This window comes from Dendropsophus ebraccatus, chromosome 2 (assembly GCF_027789765.1).
Source record: "Dendropsophus ebraccatus isolate aDenEbr1 chromosome 2, aDenEbr1.pat, whole genome shotgun sequence".
Classification (NCBI taxonomy): Eukaryota; Metazoa; Chordata; class Amphibia; order Anura; family Hylidae; genus Dendropsophus; species Dendropsophus ebraccatus.
Window position 1 is genome coordinate 170,503,148 of NC_091455.1, and position 23,256 is coordinate 170,526,403.

At 45.6% G+C, this 23,256-nt stretch overlaps 1 protein-coding gene across 1 annotated transcript in view; it reads left to right on the forward strand.

The window, feature by feature from the left end:
• RFTN1 (raftlin, lipid raft linker 1) overlaps positions 1–23,256 on the forward strand; it is a 255,636-nt gene that overhangs the window by 44,224 nt on the left and 188,156 nt on the right. The window contains exon 2 of the mRNA XM_069958706.1: positions 922–1,077. Coding sequence (XP_069814807.1) covers positions 933–1,077 — 145 coding nt within the window. The 5' untranslated portion in view covers positions 922–932. The remainder of the gene's footprint in view (positions 1–921; positions 1,078–23,256) is intronic.

Here is a 23,256-nt window from a genome sequence, read left to right on the forward strand (position 1 = left end):
CCACACACCGTATATGCAGCGTATTTACTGCTGCGATACGCAGCAAACTCGCAGCAAAATCGCAGCAGATTAGATCTAAATAACTGAACACAGCATCAAATCTGTACCATATCTGCTGCATATACGGTGTGTGGGTTTATACCCTAAGGGTATATTCACACGAACGGGCTCGCAGCGAGATTCTCGCTGCGAGCCCGGCAGGTCCTGGCAGTTCCCACACACTACATACTTGCTGCGGTCTAAACGACCGCAGCGAGTATGTAATTATACCGCCCTTAACCCCTTCTGCTCCCGGCCGGCTCCCCCGCTGTAAGCATACATTACCTCTTCTCGCTGCACGGGTCCGGCGTCCTGCTCTCCCGTCCGGCCAATTAGTGTGTTTCCCAGCCGCAGCCACTGATTGGCCGGACGGGAGAGCAGGACGCCGGACCCGTGCAGCAAGGACAGGTAAAGTATGCTTACAGCGGGGGAGCCGGGCGGGAGCAGAAGGGGTTAAGGGTGGTATAATTACATACTCGCTGCGGTCGTTTAGACCGCAGCAAGTATGTAGTGTATGGGAACTGCCAGGACCTGCCGGGCTCGCAGCGAGAATCTCGCTGCGAGCCCGTCCGTGTGAATATACCCTAAGTGTGATCTCTTGTGGAGCAGAGAGCGTTATTAGAACATATTCTGTTGTGTGTTACAGATGAAACCTCTAACGTAGTTGCTTCATTATAAGCCATTTCCTCTTTTGTTGCTCTGGATATCCAGTTTTTATTCCCAGTTTCTTCTTTTGTCCCATGAGTGGTGGTTGTTACCTTTGCCTTACATAATAATAGAGTCGAAAGAATATCCATTATACTTCAATACATTATTAAAGTTGGTGTTAAACTTTTTTTTATAATGAATTAATTTTGGTTTGATTTTTTTCCCTCTTTTTAGCACCTGTTACAATGGGCTGTGGTTTAAACAAGTTTGAGAAATTTGATGAGAAAAGACCCGGAAACATCTATTCAACATTAAAGCGACCACACGTGGAGACAAAGATAGATGTTTCTTATGAATACCGACATGTCGATTTTACAACAATCACTCAAGGTATGGCCAAGTTGTTTATAAAAAAAATAATAATTCATGGGTGTCTTACATAGTGACTTTTGTCCTGAGCCATCATCTGAGCTCAGGTATGATCGCAGTACTGTTCATAGGCAGTTGTAGAAAATTCTGAACAGTATGAATGCTTTCAAAAATAGAAGAGTGTATTTTTTTTAAAATAAAAAAAAAACAGTAGAAAGTGAATAAACAGATGAGAAATGTAAATCAAAATAATATTTAGTGTGACTGCCCTTTGCCTTCAGCATCAGTTCTTTAAAGTAACTTGTACTGGTTTTTGAAGGAGCTCAGCAGGGAGGTTGTTCTGCACATCTCGGAGAAGTAACCACAGATCTTCGGTGGCTGTCACTTGCTGAACTCCTTCTGTCTCTTTATGTAATACCAGACAGACTTAATGATTTTGAGATCAGGGCTCTGTGAGGACCATCTCGTCACCTCCAGGACACTCTTATTCTTTAGGTTCTCAATGGCGTTGGCTGGATCTTTGGGGTCATTGTTAGAGATGAGCGAGTACTAAAATGCTCGGGTGCTCGATACTCAAGACGAATATTTCCCGATGCTCGGGTGCTCGTTTTGAGTAATGAACCCTATTGAAGTCAATAGGAAACTCAAGCATTTTTGCAGGGGACCAAAGCTCTGCACAGGGAAGGTTGCGTAAAAACCTGGAAACCTCAGAAAATGATGGAAACAACATGGAAATGGACAGGAAACAGCACCACGTGCACAGGACACAGCACAATGAGAATAGGTATAGCTGAACTACAGATCCCAGCCAGCCAAGAAATTGTCAGCAACAGGACAAATTGACTTCTGACAGCAGTTTTGGGGGTAGTCATATAGAGTATTTGTGTAACTGGTGCTGTTTTTTTTTTAAGGCATAGCTGAACTACAGATCCCAGCCAGCTAAGAGAATGTCAGCAACAGCACAAATAGACTACTGACAACTGCACTACAAGTCCAAGTGAGCAGCCAAGAGTAGCAAAAAGAATATATGTTTTAAATATTTTAAGCCCTTAAAACGACTGTTGGGTTCTTTGTGTTGGATTCCTGCCTAATTACACACCAAATCCCTGCCTAACACTCTCCCTGACAGACAGCAGCCCTCTCCCTAATCTCTTCCAGCCTGCGTCTGAAGCGAGCATCGCGGGACCTGATTCCTATATGCCCAGGTCATCTGATCTGGCCAGCCAATCGCTGCTATCGACATATACTGTAGGGTTCCCACGTGATGCTACGAGCTCCCAAAGACTCTCCTGCATGATAATTGGCTGAAAAAAAGACGGCAAACATGCAGGAAGAGGAAGATGCCATTGTCTCAAGTATTGCGAGATGCTCGTCAGAGTAACAAGCACCATCGAGTACCCTAATTTCTTGGAGTACCGAGCTCAGAAAAGCATGCTTGCTCATCTCTATTCGTTGTCCTTCCGCAGAATAGAAATTGGAGCAGATTTTTTTTTTCTCTCACGTAAGATTTTGCATGGTCCTGTAGATCAGTTGGTTAGCTTATTTGATCATTGACATGTCTTGCAGTTATTTGCAAGTGGAATCACTTCCTATAAAACCCTATATTCAAAAAAAAAAAATTATAAAAATTACTGTCATATAAAAAACTAGAATTAAAATTTTTTAAAACAAAACAAGCTTTAACTTTTAAAAGTATTAGTTATTCTCTAAAAAGAAAAGGCAGAAAACTATATCAGCAAAAAGCAGACAATTAGAATATGGTTGCTCTATGTCCTTGGATTATGCAGGGAGCAGAAGATGACTGAAGCCTTATTCTCCCCAACGCTAACTCCCTGTCCCTGTATACGTTTCCAGAAGTAGTGTTGAGCTGACTTGCCGAACTGTTTGGATTTGGCAATGTTCTCCAAACCCGTATGCCCCTCACCATTTTTAAGATCTCTTTGTGTCGGCGAATGAAAATATTTTTTCCTTAGCCTCTAAATGTTAAACATGGCAATCCTTTGTGGCTCGGTCCCTGTATTAGTCTGCATCATATGACCGGCGCTGCTACTTACTAAAACGTGTGATTGTGCATGCTCTCTATTCACTTCAGTGAGGGCATGAGTTTGTTTCTCCTTTATTATTAAGTTTATTATTAAACCAGTATGAAAACTGCATGATTTCAGGATTATTTGATAATCTAGATAGAAAATTAGAAAAACACAGAGATTCTTTAAAAAAAAAAATAAAAAATCTGTTTAACCCCTTGCCTCTGCAGCCTATTTTGTCCTTAACCCCTAGACGACCTAGGACGTACCGGTACGTCCTGAGCTATGAAGGGCGCTCCGGAGCGTTAATGACCTATAGAATAATCGTATTCTGTCGCTTTTACCATATAGTGAATTACGTAGACACAGGAACCCCCCAAACGTTACCATATTGCATTCTTTTTTACAATTTCACCTATTTATATCTTCATAAATAATATATTTGGGATTCCATCATACATGTTATGGTAAAATGAAAGACACCATTACAAAGTACAACTATTCCTGTAAAAAACTAGCCCTTACATGGCATTGTAGATAGAAAACTGAAAGTGCTAGAGTTCTTAGAAGGGGAGGAGGGAAAAACGAAAGCGCAAAGATCAAAATTTGCGCGGTCCACTGGGTCATTTTGGGCCTGGTCCTCAAAGGGTTAAAGGGACAGGTCCATGCTCAGTGCTGTGCTTTAATTGAGCCTTTTACCCAACTAAATGACACTACCACATGAACGATTGCTGGATCTTTCATGTGGGCCTGTATCTGTGATTAGTTGCAGGCCACACAGTCCCCACAATCAGCTGATGAACAAAGTCTGCATTGTAAAATCGAGCGTTTTACAGAAGGCATATTCAACAAATAATCACTTCACGTAAAATGCTCTTCAGAGATTTAATTTTGTGGCATTGTGGTACATTGTGTCCTTTGGAGCACCGCTCCTGTTCTTTTCGGTGCCCTAGTCTTGCCACTGACATGATGGTAAATTCCTGCTTATGTTCTTCTCAACGAGATACCTGGTGAAAAAAAAGTTTCTCAAAAATTGGTCCTTGGTCGTTTACTTTAGCATGTGGAGCCTTGTTTGTACTTTAGTAGCGACTTCCTGAATGAACAAAGGCTTTACGAATGAGTAAAGATTTCGAACTTTTAATTCTCATGTCTGCAGACATCAGAGGCATCTGGTATCATTAACATAGTTTTTTTGTGTCTGTCTGACAGGCCGACATTTTTCCCATTGCCAACAACTTGTTTTTTTGTTGTGTAACTGTTTATTTGGCAATAAGGCATACTCTCCTTCTTATGGTCATTAGTGTAATAAGTACAGTACATGGCTGGTTTGTCCAATGACTCACATAGTAGAGCAATTCCTGTGCAGGAAATGGCTGTAGTTACTTAGTGGTGTGCTAAGAATGGTAAATTACGGTATTATATTACATGCCATTTATATGAGCTAGATAATGTCTTTAGAATGCTAATCACCGCAGCCCGGAACCATTCTCAGTCTTTACTGCCTGTTGGTGACGTTGCTCATTACAAAGTCTGTAAGGCTGGGCGAGCACAGTATTTTGGCCTGTATTTCGATCAGAAGTGAATCCAAAACCCAGAAAAAGTAAATCTTTTCCTTTTATAATGTTTCCCTGTGTTGGTTTCCAGCTTTGGAAATTAAATGGGTACTCCAGCACTTTTTCGCTGGGATCGGGGAGGAGCCACTCCGCAGTGTGGATGGTGCTAACAGGCAGGAACCGGGGCAGCTGTAGGGTATAGGGGTGTCACGGTGAAGGCACGAGGGTGATACAGCTGGAAACCGGGCTCCTGACCATGCGGGGATACTGGGCATGCAATTCTTCGTTGTCCTTAGTCAGGGCACCAATTATCACACCAATGCCAAGGTTCAGAAAAAACGGTAGTTGTATATTTATTGTAACAGTGGTAACTAGTAGCAACAGTCTCTCCGGATGCAACCGGGAATAAGGCAAACTTGAATAAAGCAAAGTAATGGGTGATGCTGCAATAGGCTGTGAGAGTAGCGTGCTGAATGATGGGAGTAGTAGTGAAACTGAAGTTGAGATGCTGGGTGGAATGAGACTTGAATGAAATACTTGCTGTTGATGATGAGAGGAATGACTGAAGAATCGACACCCAGAGGAGAATCTTGAGACTTGAGACAGGAACACAGCCAGTGGACTGGAGCAGCAGAGCACACGCAGGCCTCTCTCTTAGCAGGGAGAGAGGACAGACACACTTGTCTCCCTGAAGGTGGAGGACAAGACAAGACTGAATAGGAACAGCAGAGCAACACACCCTATCCCCTCTGGGGTAGGAGATAGACTGAGGTAGCACAGGAAGTCACATGGTAACCCCAGCCAAAGCTCGATGACCATTGGAGTTACCATGGAAGCAGGGGCAGTCACGTGACATCCAGCCATTGCATCATCACACCATTAGGCATATACAGAGAAATATACATGAGAAGTACCATACTTGAACACTGGGGGGCAACATAATAACATTAGGTACTGATACCTGAATATTCATACAAGAAAATGAATGGAATAGCAGACCTGAACACTGCAGTGGGGTGACACAACACACGCAGTTTGCAGTGGACCATAGCTTTCCAGAACAGAACCAGTTATAGTAAAAGTGTGAGGATAAGAGGGTCTGTTCCGGGACACTGCAGGTGGCTGAGGGAAAAGACGTCCACTCACCTCCCCGATTCCAGCGGCGGGTCCCGCATCGTGGCGCTCTGGTGCCCGGTTCCCGGCCACTTCCTGGTGTCTGACGTGGGCCCAAGACGTGACGTCTCAGGTCCGCTCAGCCAGTCAGTATCAGAGGCGGGATCCATTTCAAGTCCGCTCAGATCCCGCCTCTGTCCCTGACTGGCTGTGCGGACCTGAGACGTATCGTCTCGGGCCCGCGTCAGACACCAGGAGGTTGCCGGGAGTCGGGGACCGGAGAGCCGCGAAGCGGGACGCGACCCCCGCTCTGAACTGCCGCGGTCACGGGTGCCACATGTAGCCCGGGGCCGCGGCTATTAGCGAGCAAGGTCCGATCGCCGTGCCCGCTAATTAAGTCTTCAGATGCAGCTGTCAAAGTTGACACCTGCATCTAAAGACTTCAGAGCAGCTTTTCCCTGGTGTCTAGTGGGAAGATCGCTCCACTGTGACGTTGTCACGGAGGAGCGATCTCCGTGACTGTTGCCGGCCGGGGTCTGATGCCGGCTCAGCATTTGGTTGCTTCCGACTGCAGCAGCCAGAAGCAATCGAGTGCCTATCTCATCGATCTATGCTACATATCTATGCAGCATAGATCTGTATGAGAGATCAGTGTGCATATACTAGAAGTCCCCCAGGGGGGCCTCTAGTATAAGTGTAAAAAAAAAAAAGTGTTCTTAATAAAAAGCCCCCTTCCTAATAAAAGTCAGAATCACCCCCCTTTTCCCATGTTATAAATAAAAATAAATAAATAAATAAACATGATTGCTATCGCCGCTTGCGTAATCGCCCAAAATATTAATTAATCACATTCCAGATCTTGTACGGTAAATGGTGTAAGCGCCAAAAAATCCCAAAGTGCAAAATTGTGCATTTTTGGTCGCATCAAATTCAGAAAAATTGTAATAAAAAGCAATCAAAAAGTCGCATATGCGCAATCAAGGTACCGATAGAAAGAACACATCATGGCGCAAAAAAATTACACCTCAGACAGCCCCATAGACCAAAGGATAAAAGCGCTATAAGCATGGGAATAGAGCGATTTTAAGGAACATATATTTGTTAACAATGGTTTGAATTTTTTACAGGCCATCAGATAATATAAAAGTTATACATGTTACATATCGTTGTAATCGTAACTACTCGAGGAACATATGTAACAAGTCAGTTTTTCCATAGGACACACGGCATAAAAACGAAGCCCCGCCCAAAGAAAAATAATTTTTTCAATTTCACCGCGCATATAATTTTTTTTCTGGTTTTGCAGCATATTTTATGCAAAAATTCAGCGTGTCATTGCAAAGTACAATAAGTGACGCAAAAAATAAGGGCTCATGTGGGTCTGTAGATGTAAAAATGCAACTGCTATGGCCTTTTAAGCACAAGAAGGAAAAAAGGAAAACGCAAAAACGAAAATTAGCCTGGTCCTAAAGGGGTTAAATAAAATCAAAGACCCAAGCTTAGTCTATGAAAAGATGGGTCATCCTCAAGTCATATGTCAGAATGGTTTTAGATCTTAAGCATAAGGTATAGTAGACAAATAGAGCTTTACTTTAGCCATTTAGTATAGGTTACACAGCCAATAATATGTCTACTGCATGGATGAGCTCTGTAATTTTACAATTCTACATTCACATTACTGTACATTTGAGAATACTTCTACTCTGCCCTTTTTAAAGGGAACCTTTCAGCTTCTCAAAAATGTAAATTTATTTTCCATTTTTGACAGTTTTGGAGCACCTATTTATAGATCTGTGTTGTTGTGCAGCTCGCTCAGTCATTCCTTCTAGAATATTATGAATTAATTGACAACTCTGTGGCACTGGCTAGAGGTGTGTCGTTCCACTCTTTGACACAGTTCAGTCAGCGCTATAGGTGTCAGACCAATAAAGGGACACACCCCTTTGACAATCCCCTTTGACAGTTGGAATGGTACCACCCAGTCGACAATTTATTCATAAATATTCAATAGGAATAACAGAGAAAGCACATAATGTCGGATTATATAAAAGGTTATGTGTTTGTACCTACTTGATTTGAATTGTTAGGAGACTTTACTAACATGGAAGGAAGCCACTAAATCTTACTAAACCAAGTTGCATACAAATAATTTCTACAATAGAGAGAGTACAAGTTAGACTCGTTGCACATTAGTTTGCTATGTATTGCCAGTCAGGTTTTTATTTTTCATTTGTAAAATCTCAGAATGATATGTAATCTAGAAAGCTAGCGAGAGACTGATTCGGGGGCAGATAGCCCAGGCATCACATATTTCAGCATAGTTGATGCCAAAGTGGATGTAATGACTTAAACTGGGCAATTTCTCTAATGCACACAGGTATTTTGTAGAAACGACAGTCCTGAGTAAAATAGCATGAATAAGTGCAAATTTTGTGTGTACTGATGTCTGATTTCCCGACATGCTTTCTCAAATAAAGGCTTATTTGTATTCTTTATTTCTGTCCTTTACTGCCTTATTTTACATATGAAGTTTTGTCACAAAAGAGGCAATGCTTTAATAGCCAGAACACATTTCATGAACCCCCAGCATATGTAATATTAATTTTAATATTCCGAGAACTTTTTGCAGGCTTTAAATCAGGGGTCTCAAACTCGCGGCCCGCGGGCCAACTGCGGCCCTCGGGACACTAGTTTGCGGCCCCCACCTCAATAGTAGCTTTCCTGTAAGTGCGGCCCTCATCAGCTGCTCAGCCGCGATTGGCTGAGCTTAACTTTATGCTCAGCCAATCGACGGAGAGGTTGGCGGCGGCGGTGGTGGTGGGAGGGGAGGTGTGGGAGGCGACACATGCAGCTCCTTGATCTCTGGAGGAGGAGGCCGTGGGGACTGCAAGGTCCTGGGGCTGTTCAGCAGGATCGGGGGATGTAGTGCAGACCCTCGATCCTGCTTTACAGCCCCAGGACTTGCAGCGATGCGATCACCTCACCCTGCAGTCCCCGCGGCCTCCTCCTCCAGAGATCAAGGAGCTGCATGTGCGGCTGAGAGGAGAGCACCGGTGCCGGGGGTGAGAGGAGGAGGAGGAGGGGTGTGTGCCCAGCTCCCCCTAGTCCCCTCTCAGTGATCCCCAGCTCCCCCCAGTCCCCTGTGTCACCCCCCAGTCCCCTCTCAGAGACTCCCAGTCCCCTGTGTCACCCCAGTCCCCTGTGTCACCCCCAGTCCCCTCTCAGAGACCCCCAGTCCCCTGTGTCACCCCCTGCTCCCCCCAGTCCCCTGTGTCACCCCCCTGTTCCCCCCAGTCCCCTCTCAGAGACCCCCAGTCCCCTTTGTCACCCCCAGTCCCCTCTCAGAGACCCCCAGTCCCCTTTGTCACCCCCTGCTCCCCCCAGTCCCATGTGTCACCCCCCAGCTCCCCTCTGTCACCCCCTGCTCCCCCCAGTCCCCTGTGTCACCCCCCAGCTTCCCTCTGTTACCCCCTTCTCCCCCCAGTCCCGTGTCACCCCCCTGCTCCCCCAGTCCCCTGTGTCACCCCCTGCTCCCCCCAGTCCCCTGTGTCACCCCCAGCTCCCCCCAGTCCCCTGTGTCACCCCCAGTCCCCTCTCAGAGGCCCCCAGTCCCCTCTCAGAGGCCCCCAGTCCCCTCTCAGAGGCCCCCAGTCCCCTCTCAGAGGCCCCCAGTCCCCTCTCAGAGGCCCCCAGTCCCCTCTGTCACCTCCAGTCCCCTGTGTCAGCCCCCAGCTCCCCCAGTCCCCTGTGTCACCCTCTCCTCCCCCAGTCCCCTGTGTCACCCCCCAGCTCCCCCTAGTTCCCTGTGTCAGCCCCCAGCTCCCCCCAGTCCCCTATGTCACCCCCCTGCTTCCCCCAGTCCCCTGTGTCACCCCCCAGCTCCCCCCAGTCCCCTGTGTCACCCCCCAGCTCCCCCAGTCCCCTGTGTCACCCCCCAGCTCCCCCAGTCCCCTGTGTCACCCCCCTGCTTCCCCCAGTCCCCTGTGTCATTCCCCAGCTCCCCCAGTCCCCTCTGTTACCCCCTGCTCCCCCCAGTCCCCTGTGTCACCCCCTGCTCCCCCCAGTCCCCTGTGTCACCCCCCAGCTTCCCTCTGTCACCCCCTGCTCCCCCCAGTCCCGTGTCACCCCCCTGCTCCCCCAGTCCCCTGTGTCACCCCCCAGCTTCCCTCTGTCACCCCCTGCTCCCCCCAGTCCCGTGTCACCCCCCTGCTCCCCCAGTCCCCTGTGTCACCCCCTGCTCCCCCTAGTCCCCTGTGTCACCCCCCAGCTCCCCTCTGTCACCCCTGCTCCCCCCAGTCCCCTGTGTCACCCCCAGTCCCCTCTCAGAGGCCCCCAGTCCCCTCTCAGAGGCCCCCAGTCCCCTCTCAGAGGCCCCCAGTCCCCTCTCAGAGGCCCCCAGTCCCCTCTCAGAGGCCCCCAGTCCCCTCTCAGAGGCCCCCAGTCCCCTCTCAGAGGCCCCCAGTCCCCTCTCAGAGGCCCCCAGTCCCCTCTCAGAGGCCCCCAGTCCCCTCTCAGAGGCCCCCAGTCCCCTCTCAGAGGCCCCCAGTCCCCTCTCAGAGATCCCAGCCCCCTCTGTCACCTCCAGTCCCCTGTGTCACCCCCCTGCTCCCCCCAGTCCCCTGTGTCACCCTCTCCTCCCTCAGTCCCCTGTGTCACCCCCCAGCTCCCCCTAGTTCCCTGTGTCAGCCCCCAGCTCCCCCCAGTCCCCTGTGTCACCCCCTGCTTCCCCCAGTCCCCTGTGTCACCCCCCAGCTCCCCCCAGTCCCCTGTGTCACCCCCTGCTCCCCCAGTCCTCTGTGTCACCCTCTCCTCCCCCAGTCCCCTGTGTCACCCAGTGCTTCCCCCAGTCCCCTGTGTCATTCCTTAGCTCCCCCAGTCCCCTGTGTCACCCCCAGCTCCCCCCAGTCCCCTGTTTCACCCCCCTGCTCCCCCCAGTCCCCTGTGTCACCCCCCAGCTCCCCCCAGTCCCCTGTGTCACCCCCAGCTCCCCCCAGTCCCCTGTGTCACCCCCAGCTCCCCCCAGTCCCCTGTGTTACCCCCCCCATCCCCTTTTTGTGGAAAACCTGATGCGGCCCAGCCTCACCCAGACTCTACCTCCAACGGCCCCCGGGTAAATTGAGTTTGAGACCCATGCTTTAAATGTATAGTTATTTTACTATCTGAGTTGAGCTCATTGTTGTAAACTTTGACAGGAAATGATTCTTTTACTTTTGAACAAGGCAACAATGCCATGTTTAGAGACGGCTTTGGCATTAAACTTTACCCACGTTTCTGAATATCAACTTATGAAGTTCTACTGCATCTGTTCTCCTCACGAGCATCTGCTTGTGCTTTGGATAAAGTCGCATGCTGACACTTTTTGGGATAACATGGTATATCTATATTCTGGTAATACTATAGGTTAAAAAAAAAACGCCCTTGCTAAGAAATGATAAAGTAAACTAACAGTTCCGAAAGTATGTCTTCCGGTTTCCTTTGTTTTATAAATCCGCCCATGAATGTGTGTAGGCAGCATAATACAGTATATTAAATAATGTATAGTCATTGTTCACAGAAAGTTGGATGTTACTTTGAGGTTATTGTATAATCTTAAAATTCACTGTCTACAAGGGGCGGTGGGTCAATATAGTAAAAGATTGTAGAGCTGATGAAAGACATATGTCCTTTTAGTTCAACCAATTACCCTGCAGTGTAAATCCATAGGAAGATAAATAATAGTTAGGTAGAGGGTAATTTTCCTCATTTTAGAGAGAAAAATTCTTTCCCAACTTTAAATCCGGCAATTAGAATGATTAACCAACCTCCAGGATTTAGTGATTATATCCTGCAATGGTATTGCCGTGACCCAGGTCGCAGGGACTAATACTGAACCTGCTGGTGGGCTCTGGTGTTTTCGGGGGTTACTTATCACAGTAGCCCGGAGTGGTTACACTCACCCCCAGACACACAGCAACCAGACCTTGGTTAGAACAACTGTGAGGTGCGGAGTGCAGGTATGGTGGCAGAGATGACAGAGTCCCACTTTAAACAAAGTTCAACTTTACTTAACAAAAATATTTTTAGTGCAGTAACAGTAGCAAACAGTGCTAAGGTAGTGCAAAAATCCACAGCAGAATTAGGAACGAACAAAAATATGAGTTGATAGAAGAATAAACAGTGGAAGGTGGCAGGGATCAGATAGGAGGGCCCCTTGCCTAATTTAGTGAGTACTCTGCTGGCATGTGGGGAAGTATCTATAGAGTGTTCTGAAGTTATCCTCTAAAGTTATCCTCATAAAGTTTATATATATATATATATATATATATATATATATATATATATATATTATATATATATATATATATATATATATATATATATATATATATATAATCTTTGCTTACATGACCACCTTCTGCCCCTTAGTGTTGGGTTTCCGTCCTAATGGGGTAGTACGAGTCCCATGCCTTCTGGCACTGGGTGGAGATAGCTAGTTGTATCCTTCCTACTCAGCGGAGCTTAAGTCAGTAGAGCGTGGCTAACTTGCAATGTGCTCTACTGTGGTACAGCCTTAGTGTTCCTCTCCTTTTTTTTGGTGGTTGACTGTCCAGAGTTTAGAAAAATCCACAGCCTAGGCAAGGGGTGAGACTCCTTTGTCTCTGGCTTCCCTGGGGGTGAAGTCTAGAAACCCATGGTGGTTGGGTAACTCTTGCTGTGGAACAGGTCTGCTACACGTCCTTCCTGGCCTGAAGCCAGGCCAGCACTAACTAACTAAACTAGAGGAAGTGTAGACTAAAGGGAAGGGTGTGTGTATAGCGAAACCTAGTTTTGACTGCAACTGTGCTGTAGAAGAGTGTGACACCAAGCAGTTGAAGTAAGGTACAGCAGCTTATTGTCCTTACGGTGACACTGAATAGATACACTTTTGTCTAGGTGTAAGAAAACACGTAGTGGGATACTACAGTATTACATTCCAGCAATCTATTCAGCCCACTTTTGTATGTTTTTAGTGAGTTCATCATGACCACTTAAAGGGGTTTTCCCAGTGTAACCTAATTTTTAGACATGATGTTTTGGCAGGTGGGGTTGAGAGTGGGGAAGCTATTCTTGCCTTCCTCGCTTCTCTGCCAGGTATCTTTAGCAGCCCCCCGTTGCCCACCAAACCTGTGTAATGGAGCACCAAGACAGCACTTCCTGGTTAGTGCTCAGAGCGAGGGCCTTTAAGAAGCAGTTCACTTTTTTTTTTTCTGGCCCCCCCCGGTAGCCTCTGGCATGTATACTCAAGCAAGATGATGGATGTCCCGCCCCGCGGTGCGGTTCAAATCTGGCTCACTTCCGCCTGCACTGTGACTCCTCTTCTCTGCCTTGTAATTTGAACGCCAGAAGTCACGTGCTTCCATAAAGAAAGCATGGAAGCGAGTGACTTCCGGCTATAATGACAGCTCAGAGAAGAGGACTCACAGCAGCCGGCAGAAGTGAGCGCGAGCTGGATTTGAACCGCGCCGCGGGACGGGACCGGAGCTGCGCCGCCGGACATCCATCATCTTGCGTGAGTATACATGCCAGAGGCTACCGGGGGGGGGGGGGCAGAAAAAAAAAAAGTGAACTGCTTCTTTAAGCCAATTAGAGGCTATGGCAGTGTCCTGACGGCATGTCTAAGGGTGTGTTTACACAGACAGATTTATCTGACAGATTTTGGAAGCCAAAGCCAGGAATGGAATTGAAGAGACGAGAAATCTCAGTCTTTCCTTTATGATCTGTTCTCTGTTTATAGTCTGTTCCTGGCTTTGGCTTCCAAAATCTGTCAGATAAATTTCTCTGTGTAAATGTACTATTACACCATATTCTAACCAGGAAGTGTAGCATGGGGCTATGTTTGACATGTGGCATGCATGCGTTTCAGGCTCATGGCCCTTAGTCATTGCATATGAGTTACATATAAGAGCATTCATGAAGGGGTGTGCTCTCTTTGCCTCAGAGAGGTGGGAGGGAGTGGTTACTTAATCAATGCAATGGACGCATTTTTTGGATACTGAGTATGAAATTCCCATGTAATTAGTTGTTTTGGGTATTTCTTTTGGTTGTCTCTATATAGTATATAGTATAAATAGGAGAGGCAGTGATTCTAGCTAGAGGCAGGCTGTCCAGTTCCATAAGCAATATGAATATGGTATCTTATTTAGAGGGTTTATTTATTTTAATAGTCTCCAATGTGGTTTGTGTACATAGATGCTAATAAATCCAATAAGACTTTGTAACAAGATGGAATTTCAGAGTCTTTTTTAATGTTTTGCAATATTGGTAAAGATACATTTGGTAGAAGTGTCCGGTTCTGTGCACATTTTAGATAGATTTGTTCAGCTTCATTAAAAGGCAATTATCATGTTGTCAGCCGCGTTTCAGCATCCAGACAGGCACAGCTTATTCTGATAGCGTTCTGAGGCCAGACATGAATGTGCTAAAAACAGTGCATCCTGCGAGCTGGAGACTAGCGTAGGAAGGAAACATTCTTTAGACTTTGTGAAAGATTAGTGTGTTGTGACAATGTCAGATTAAGATTGGAAGGGAAATGGGACAGCAGCAGCTGAAAAGTGATCAGGCTGGTTATGAAGAGGATATTTTTTACATGCTGTTTCCTGTGTGAATCTGTCACAAAAATTGACATTCTTCAATTCAGCATTCAAGTGAAATTACAAATGCAGTTTTTAATGCAGTTTTTGACATAGTTTCTTGAGCAAAGTATAAGCCCTTCCTTTATAGTTCTCATTCCTTTTCAATTCCTTTCTGGCTTTGGCTCAAAACAATTAAAGGGGTACTCTAAGTGGGAACCTTTTTTAATATATACTCAGAGATAGGCTGTTTGCAAATAATAAAGTTCACTTACCTCCTGGGGTGCTGCCCGTATATTACCAATTTTGTCTCGCTGTTGGCCCTTTTCAGGGACCTGGTGTTGTTTGTTTGCAGGCCTGTTTCCATGGCTCCTGGCTCCCTGACGTGTCCCTCTCAGCCAATCAGTGTGCTGTCCTACTGCAGCTATTGATTGGCTGATCCGGGACACCAGTATCCGGAAGTCAAAGACGCAAGCCGGAGCATGGACGGATGGACGGGTAAAGTACTTACTGGGCCAAGGAAGGTTAAGAGGGGAAATTAAAAATCCACTGCGAGTAAGTAAACTGATTCAAACTGACAGTATAGCAGTCGCAGCGGATTTCATAGTGAACTTGCAGTGTGAAATCTGCTGCCATTCCGGTATGTGTCAACCCACCCTTAGGGCGTTTTCTTATGTTTAGATTTTCAAACTTTAAATCCAAAGCCAGAAATTGATTTATAAAAATTGACTACATAAATGATCTGTTCCTACTTTTGGCTTCAAAAACCTTTACGAGAACTCACCCCACAGTATTAAAACAAGAATTTCTTGGCTGGAACTAATATCCTTGACTAGGGATCAAGAGAGAAAAGCGAGGGCAGTGCACTTGGAGAGAATGGATTTTATTTTTACAGTTTACGCTTTCTTTATTCATTGCCATAGGGGAGTAGGGCTTTGTTAGGGTGAGAGGTTCTGTATCAAACGTTGTGTATCTATAAACATTGCACTTTTGCCTGACCCAAGAGATCAAGTGAAATGTCTTGATTTTGGATTACCATTTTAAATTCTATTAATTTATTATGTTCCTAGGGAACTCCCAAACTTTGTCTAGCAGTGCGCTTGTGCTTTGTGCTTGTGAGTATTCTCATAAGATGCTATGCACATGTGTTTGAGTGGTTAAAGACAGCATAGGCTTGTGTGTGGCTGATGACAGGGTGATTTTTCTGGTAATACCATAGTTTTAACTAAAAAAATTGGGCAGCCATTGGTCACTACTGGTTTCCTCTGCATGTATCATCTCAACCTGGCTGCAAAATATAGACTTTTCGAATTGAAATTGGGGAAAGCCCGGCCTCCTGCATGGTCGCTCCATCCTCCCGGTCTGTGCATGCACCGCTGATGTCAACAATGACAGCGAATGCAGGAGTCCCCTGACCCTTGACATCAGCGGCGCTTGCGCAGTCCAGGAAGATGGCGCAATCACGCAGGAGGCCAGGTATGTCATAATCATGGAGGAGGAAGCAGTGGTGAGGCATCCCAGAGTGCTGTACAAGTGCCTTACCACGACTCTTGTTTGACTCTTGCTTATAGTTGGAAATTTGATATTGTACAGCACTCCCTCCACCAACAGAACAGCGACAGGTAACCTGCTTACTGATGTAATACCACCTACAGCACAATGTCAGCGCCTTGTGTTGGGTCAGGGTGCTGACCCATTCCCTTTGATCTCCATGCTTAATCCAACCCCCCCCCCCCCCCCCCACACACACACACATACATACTGATTTTTAGATATTGCTGGGAGAAGTTCATGGCTGTGTGCTTTACTCCCTGGCTCGCTACTCTATCTGACTCTGTAACTACTGCTATGAGTCAGATTGAGTGGCGAGCTGGGGAGTAACACGCAAGGCTGAACCCTTTTCCTTGTTATATCTAGCAATAAGTGGGGCTCTTAGACCCCCAACTGATCAAACCTTTGACATATATGATTGAAAATGTCAAAAACTTTCAAGTGACAGTAATGCTATAAGATAGGAATAACTCTATAATTGATGACTTGACATTTTCTATTATGTTTCTTGCTTTTGAATCCTATGTAACTATAACTTGTTAAAGCATTTTATTGAAATATCATCTGTTGAAATGAAGTTATTATAAAAGCAAATGAGATGCCAAATTACTGCTGCATTTTCTGCTGACTGCATTATCATAATTACTGCGCTTAGGGAAAAAAATAGCAAACACCTATTATTCTGTATTTCTTTTAAAATCGTTCTAATGGTAGAATGTGTTTTTATACACAAATATTTTGTGCCGTTTCAATGTTGACAAAAAAAAGTAGATTTAGCACCTGTGAGAAGTCAATCACTAAAAAATAGATTTACTGTCTGTAGGAAGCCAATCACTAAGCCTCTTGTTCACACTTGCAATAGTTTATTGCATGCTGTGCTGCTGTTTCCGGTTAAGAAAAAAACATATAAGTTATTTTTAAGCCTGTCCATTTTTGTTTATTACACTCTGTGGGGGTTGGATTAGGAAAACTGCATTAGTCGTGTTTTTCTGCTGGACTAAAATAACAAGCACCTTTTTTTTTTTTAACATACAGTATATTTATATGGATCTGAAACTTTCCAGTGGCCTTTGTTTCCCCTTTTGCTGTTCAGAAACCATTTCACTGACCAAAAAGAGTCAAAGAAGGCCATCTTGCAGTTTCCCTACCTTACCTTGTGTATGAATAGGGAGTGGTATCAGCAGAGAGTTGAGAATATGATTGGCTCTGAGAACGAAGCCCTGACATCAGTAAGTTACCTTGCATACTATTGGTCTGTTTTGGCCTACTAACATATTAGTAAATTACTTCATTTACCAAAATGACTCCATACAGCAGAAAAAAACCTCTTGGCCAGTAGATGCCTCACTTCCCTGCAATCCTGTTCACTGCCTATTCTTGAGATCCCAGTAGTCAGACCCTCGTCATGTGATAATTATTCCCCCTAAGTGTTATTCTCTTTGCTGTGCTTCTGTTTTTTGTTTTGTTTACGTAAAACTTGCACATCTAGTGCATCAGTAATCCCCTTCCTCTCCCACATGCTATCTATAGTAGTGTACTTCAGTTCACTTTCACCTACACTATTTCCGTGCATGGTGGAGAGGAAAAGGGCCTGTTGTGTTATTGGTCAGACAAGTAAAGAAATTAAAGCGACCATGTATCCACAATCTGTCCCCCCCAAACAACTTGTACCTTCGGATAGCTGCATTTAATCCAAGATCTTTCCTGGGGTCCGTTCGGCAGGTGATGCAGTTATTGTCCTAAAAACAACTTTTAAACTTGCAGCCGTGTGTCAAACTGCCGTGGCCTTGAGTATCTGTGCCCTAACCTTGCACCACCCATCCGTCTCTCCTCCCCTCCTCTTCATCATTAGGAATGTCACTGGCAGGATTTTTCCTATTTCTCTGCAGTGAACACTGCACAGGTGCCTTAACGATCCAGTCCGTGTGCCGTGTTCACACAGCTGATGAATAGGAGAATACCTGCCTGGAGCATTCCTAATGATGAAGAGGGCGGGGAGGAGGGACAGAGAGTTTGTGCCAGCCTAATGCACAGACACTGTAGGCCACGCCAGTTTGACACATGGCTGCAAGTTTAAAAGTTGTTTTTTAGGACAATAACTGCATCACCTGCCGAACGGACCCCGGGACAGATCTTGGATTAAAAGCAGCTATCTGAAGGTACAAACGGTTTGGGGGTGGGCAGATTGTGGGTACAGAGTCACTTTAACTTTGTGTGTACTACTGTCAAACAGAAAAGCTCTACTCCTGCCCTCTGAAACGGAGAGATAAAAAATTGCTCTCTTTTCTCCCTATGCTTTTTTAAAGCCTAAGGGCCAGTTCACACTGAGTAAAGACGGCATAATTCTGCGGCGGACCTTTCCGCCGCAGAATCTCGCCGTGCTCAGTGTTCTGCTGTAAGTAAATGGAGAGGGCGTGCGCTTGTCCGCTCCCTCTCCTCTAAATAACATGTTACCTCTTTGAGCGGAGAGTGGCGGCAGCGGATGAGCGCGCGCCCTTTTCTATTCACTTACAGCAGCACACTGAGCACGACGGGATTCCGCGGCGGAAATCCGACGATCTTGCTCAGTGTGAACTGGCCCTATGAGGTAGATTTATGAAACATGGTGTAAAGTGAAAGTGGTTGCTAGGGGCAACTGAACCAATCAGATTCCACTTTTCATTCCTCACAGACTCTTTGGAAAATGAAAGGGGGAATCTGATTGGTTGCTACACCTTCAAGGTTTTTGGTTGCAGCCCTTCAACATTTTTTTTTTCCCATTGTTTTCTCTCTGAGCTGGCATGTAAACCTCACCACCACTGTTATCTTAAACACATGAAGGAGGATGTCTATGTGATGGAGTTATTGTATCTATGAAAGTGCCTGATATACATGTATAAAAAAAACATGGGGGACTTAAGACTGGCATACTCGAACGCCAGTCTTAAATTAGGCCCCGCCCCTAATTACCCTACTGGTGTACACAGATAAATCTGGTGGGACCTGCTCCTGAGCAGGTGTTGATTTCCTGGCCTGTCCGTGTCCTCCACCCACCCATTAGGTATTGGCAGGCATACACCACGGAGTAGGTGAGAATCTGTACCTTCTCCATGATGTACACCACTGGCTCAATGACAATAAATGTTCCCCCATACCTATTCATAAGCTCAAAGTTAGCACTGGATGATGACACAAAATAGAAACACCACATAGCTGAACTTTCATTGATTTTTAGACAGGTGAGGTACGATATCATTGTTACATGGTCAGACACTATAGCCTTGTTTCAGACAGCATGGGAATCACAGCCTGAACATCTTAATCAGCAATGACAGTGTGGTGGCAGCAATTTATTAAGGAAGCTACAGGCGACAGATATCTCTATGTAATCCATGCCTACATCAGGCCTCTGTATCCCTGCTGGGACTTTTGCCTTATTGTCAGGCACTGTATCACATAGCTGATCAGGGACAGTGTTTTGTGAAGCATGGAGGAGGCATGAATTCAGGACAGGCACTATGTATTCATCACAGTGATGTGGTCGTCTGCACTCCTGCCAGCAATGTTAACATGGTGAATTGGGAGTAGAGACAGTACTGGAGCCTAGGCAACCATATGATGCCAGAAGCCAGTCCTTCATAGCTTAATGGAGTTGCAGTAGAGGCTCCTAACATTGCAGAGTTGCCAAGACTACACCGCCGCCTGCTCTCTCAAATACACATTTAGACTTTTGGCAGTAGACCAGCAAATGACTGGAGGTACACTTAAAAGATTTCAGAGAGCAGACATTGAGATGGAAAAACAGGGACTGACTGATATTGTTTTTCTGGTAAATGGCTATTGGAGCTGAGCCGATGGGGGGTAGGGGGTCATTACATTTGCACTGGCAAATAAAGGTGTAACATTGTCAAAATTAGATCTCAACCTTGAAAAGTACAATATATTAATATAATGTAAGAGGTGGTCCCACAAAGTACATGTAGAACATTTGTTATATATGATCGGGACAACCCCTGTCCATATTGCTGTATAGAACTTAGACACATGGGGTGGGGATCTCGTACTGCCCTCTCTTAGTAGGTCAGGGCAGAGAGCTGCTAAGGGGCCTATTCTACGGAGCGATATTCGGCCGATCATCCCTCCATGGAATAGAGACAACGATCAGCTGATAGTGTCATCGGCTGATCGTTTATTTAGGTTCAAACCTAAAATTATCGAGCACCCACCGAGCATCGCTGTGTGTAATAGCAATGCACGGCAGACGACCGATCTCACAAACAGCAGCAGCTTCGGTGTGGCCTGTCTTAGCTGACAGACCGCTCAGCCAATCACTGGCCAGAACCACTGCGGCTAGTGATTGGCTGAGCGGCCTGTCAGCTCAGACAGGCCGCACTGAAGCTGCTGCTGTGGGTGGGACCGAGAGGCAGAAAGAGCGCAGGAGAAGCCCTGCAACATGTGTAGGTAATGTATGGTGTTTAAACAAAAGCTGCAAGGACATTGGTAACTATTTCCCTGCAGCCCTCGCTAAACAATTATCGGACCGTGGAATAGGCCCAGTAAACGTGTGCCAATCTAGTAGATTGGCGCTCGTTTACATTATTGATCGGGTCCCCATCGGCCCGTGGAATAGGACCTTAAGAAGCAGCAGCTCTGGTAGACTCTGCCCTATAAGTGATTGCCATGCAAAATTATTAGATTAAGCCAATCCCACTGCCCACCCCTCCCATTTAATGGGTTATATATGATGAGACAAACCATTTGTTCTCCAGGGGAACATCGTTTAAATGGAATTTCATATTTTGAGGGTTATTCCAAATAAAACATTAATCCCCCATCCTTTGTGGGCAGAGGATTATGTGCACTTTATAGGGTCTTCACACAGAGGAGATCCTGCACTGTGCACAGCCTAAAAAAGCAGCAGCAGGATGGAAGACATGATAAAGCTGTAGTGAGCGATCTAATGTATATAAAACCATGGGGTGCGATTTGTGATTTACAGATTTGCTTCTAAGGGCCCTATTACATAGCCTGATGACTTAATGTAAGCGAGCAATGATCTGCTAAATCAGCACTCACTTACTAAGCCCATACACGACTGGTGCAACATTGGCAGTATATAAATATATATATATCGTTGTATGTATGAAGTTCATACATACCTGTCCACTCTCCCTTGTGCTTCTGCCCACTCCCCAGTATCTTCCCAGCAGCCGCCATGAGAACTGTAGTGGTGGCCTCTGGCGTGAAAGGCTGATCATCTAATCACCGGATACCGACTCTGAAGTTCCGCTGGCAGCTGCAGACTAAGGGTCCTATTCCACGGGCAGAGGAGGGCCCGATCAACGATGTAAACGAGCGGCGATCTACTAGATCGCCGCTCGTTTACTGGGCCTATTCCACGGCCCAATCGTTGATGTCCTTGCAGCCCTTGCAGCGTTATACATTACCTGTCAAGGCTTCTTCTCCGCGCTGTCTTAATCCCCTTTATCTTCAGAATGGCCGGTCAACTGACAGGCCACACTCAGCCAATCACAGGCCGCGGCGGTCCCGGCCTGTGATTGGCTGAGCGCTCCGTTTTAGGTTTAGGTCTTTAGATTTTAGGTCTTTAGATTTTAGGTCTGGCCCTAAATGAATGATCAGCCGACGACACGATCATCGGCTGATCGTTCTCTCTATTTCACCCAATGATAATCGTCCGAATCGGGCCAAATGGGGCCGATCCGGACGATTATGGTTACTGTGGAATAGGGCCCTAAGGGCAGAAGACAGGAAGATACTGGGGAGTCAGCAGAAGCATCGGGAACAATGAGAGGTACTGTATGTATGAAGTCAGTGGCTGATTATTTTAGATTGGGACCAAAAGACACAATCAGTCGATAATCGCTGTCATGAGCTGATCGTTGTCTTTACTACACAGAGCAATAATTTGCCGAATCGTCCTGATTTGGCAGATTATTGCTTGGTCTTGCTTTCTTTGCCTGCTCTGTGCATGTTTGTCCCTTTCATCTCCCATTTCCCCCCTTCATAAACTTGCATTACTTGTAATTTGATCCCTGTGCTAAGTACAGGATGTAAACAAGGCCAGTGCTTAGCTGATTTTACAGGGTGGAAAAAAGCGGGGAAGAGTAAGGGAATATGCTTGATTAATAGAAGAAAGCATTTTTGTCTGATAAGATATATTACAAAGTTTCTTGTATTTGCCTATACTGTTTTTTCATCATTCTGCACTAAGTACCCCATAATGGCATAAATCTGAATCAGAGTAATGGCAGAAGTATTCAGACCCTTTCACCTTTTAGTGCTAGATTTGGGGATTTTCTCCCATTCTACAGCCTTTTCAGAATTGATAGGGACTGTTAGTGGACATTCAATTTCAGGTATTTCCAGAAATGTTCCGTTGAGTCCAATTCATTGCTCTGGCTAGGCCACTCAGGGACATTTAGAGAGTTGTCCCTAAGCGACTCCTGTTGTGTCTTGGCTGTATGCTTGTCATAAGTTGACTCATCAGCCTAGTCTGAAGTCCAGAGTGCTCTGAATCTCTCTACTTTGCTTCATTCAGCTTTCCCACAACCCTGACCAGCCTTTCTCATTGTTGGGTATTGAGTACAGATTGATGCATAAAAACTAGAATTTTGTTTATTTTGGCACAAAGCTTCAACATAACAAAATGTTAAAAGGGCCATAAGGCTTTCCGAATGCATTGTACATCTCCTCTTCCGCAACCGGCTTCTTATAATTGGGTGGAGTCTTGCTTTAAATAAATTGCATTTAAATGCAAAGATGGATAAAATACCTTTTAGACTTGCTATAATTTACATATCTCCAACATATCCATATATTAATGGGAATAATATATTCCGCTTAAACCACAACCATCTGACAGCAACTCCCAAGACAACATCACCATTTCATATGTAGGACTAATTGTATACTGAAATGTGCAAAGAGGAAAGTGCTGATGTGATGGACAGGCCTAAGCCAAGGCAGCAGTCTGATAGACAGAGACAAGCCAACACATCAACGTGATGATCACAACCGAGCCAACCGAGCAGACTGCTGCCGAGATCTAGCAGACACAGCAGTGTTAATGACAGAAGCATAGGATGAAGACATCCAAGACATCACAAGTTCAGCAATTCTAATGACTGGGGCTTCTGTCTGATGGAGAGCACAGACAAAGCAACCATGTCGGTATTAAGGGAAATACAAAAAGTCCAGTTAGACTATTGAACTTCAATTGTGCGGGTGGAATAATGTTTACCTGACAGCGCTACAGACGAAATGTTACGATAGCTCATTTTTTAAAAAGTCCCTGTAGACCTGGAAGATGTACATTTTGTTGTGCATTAAACACATCTGCAACTGATTTATTGGATTACTGTCAGCTCA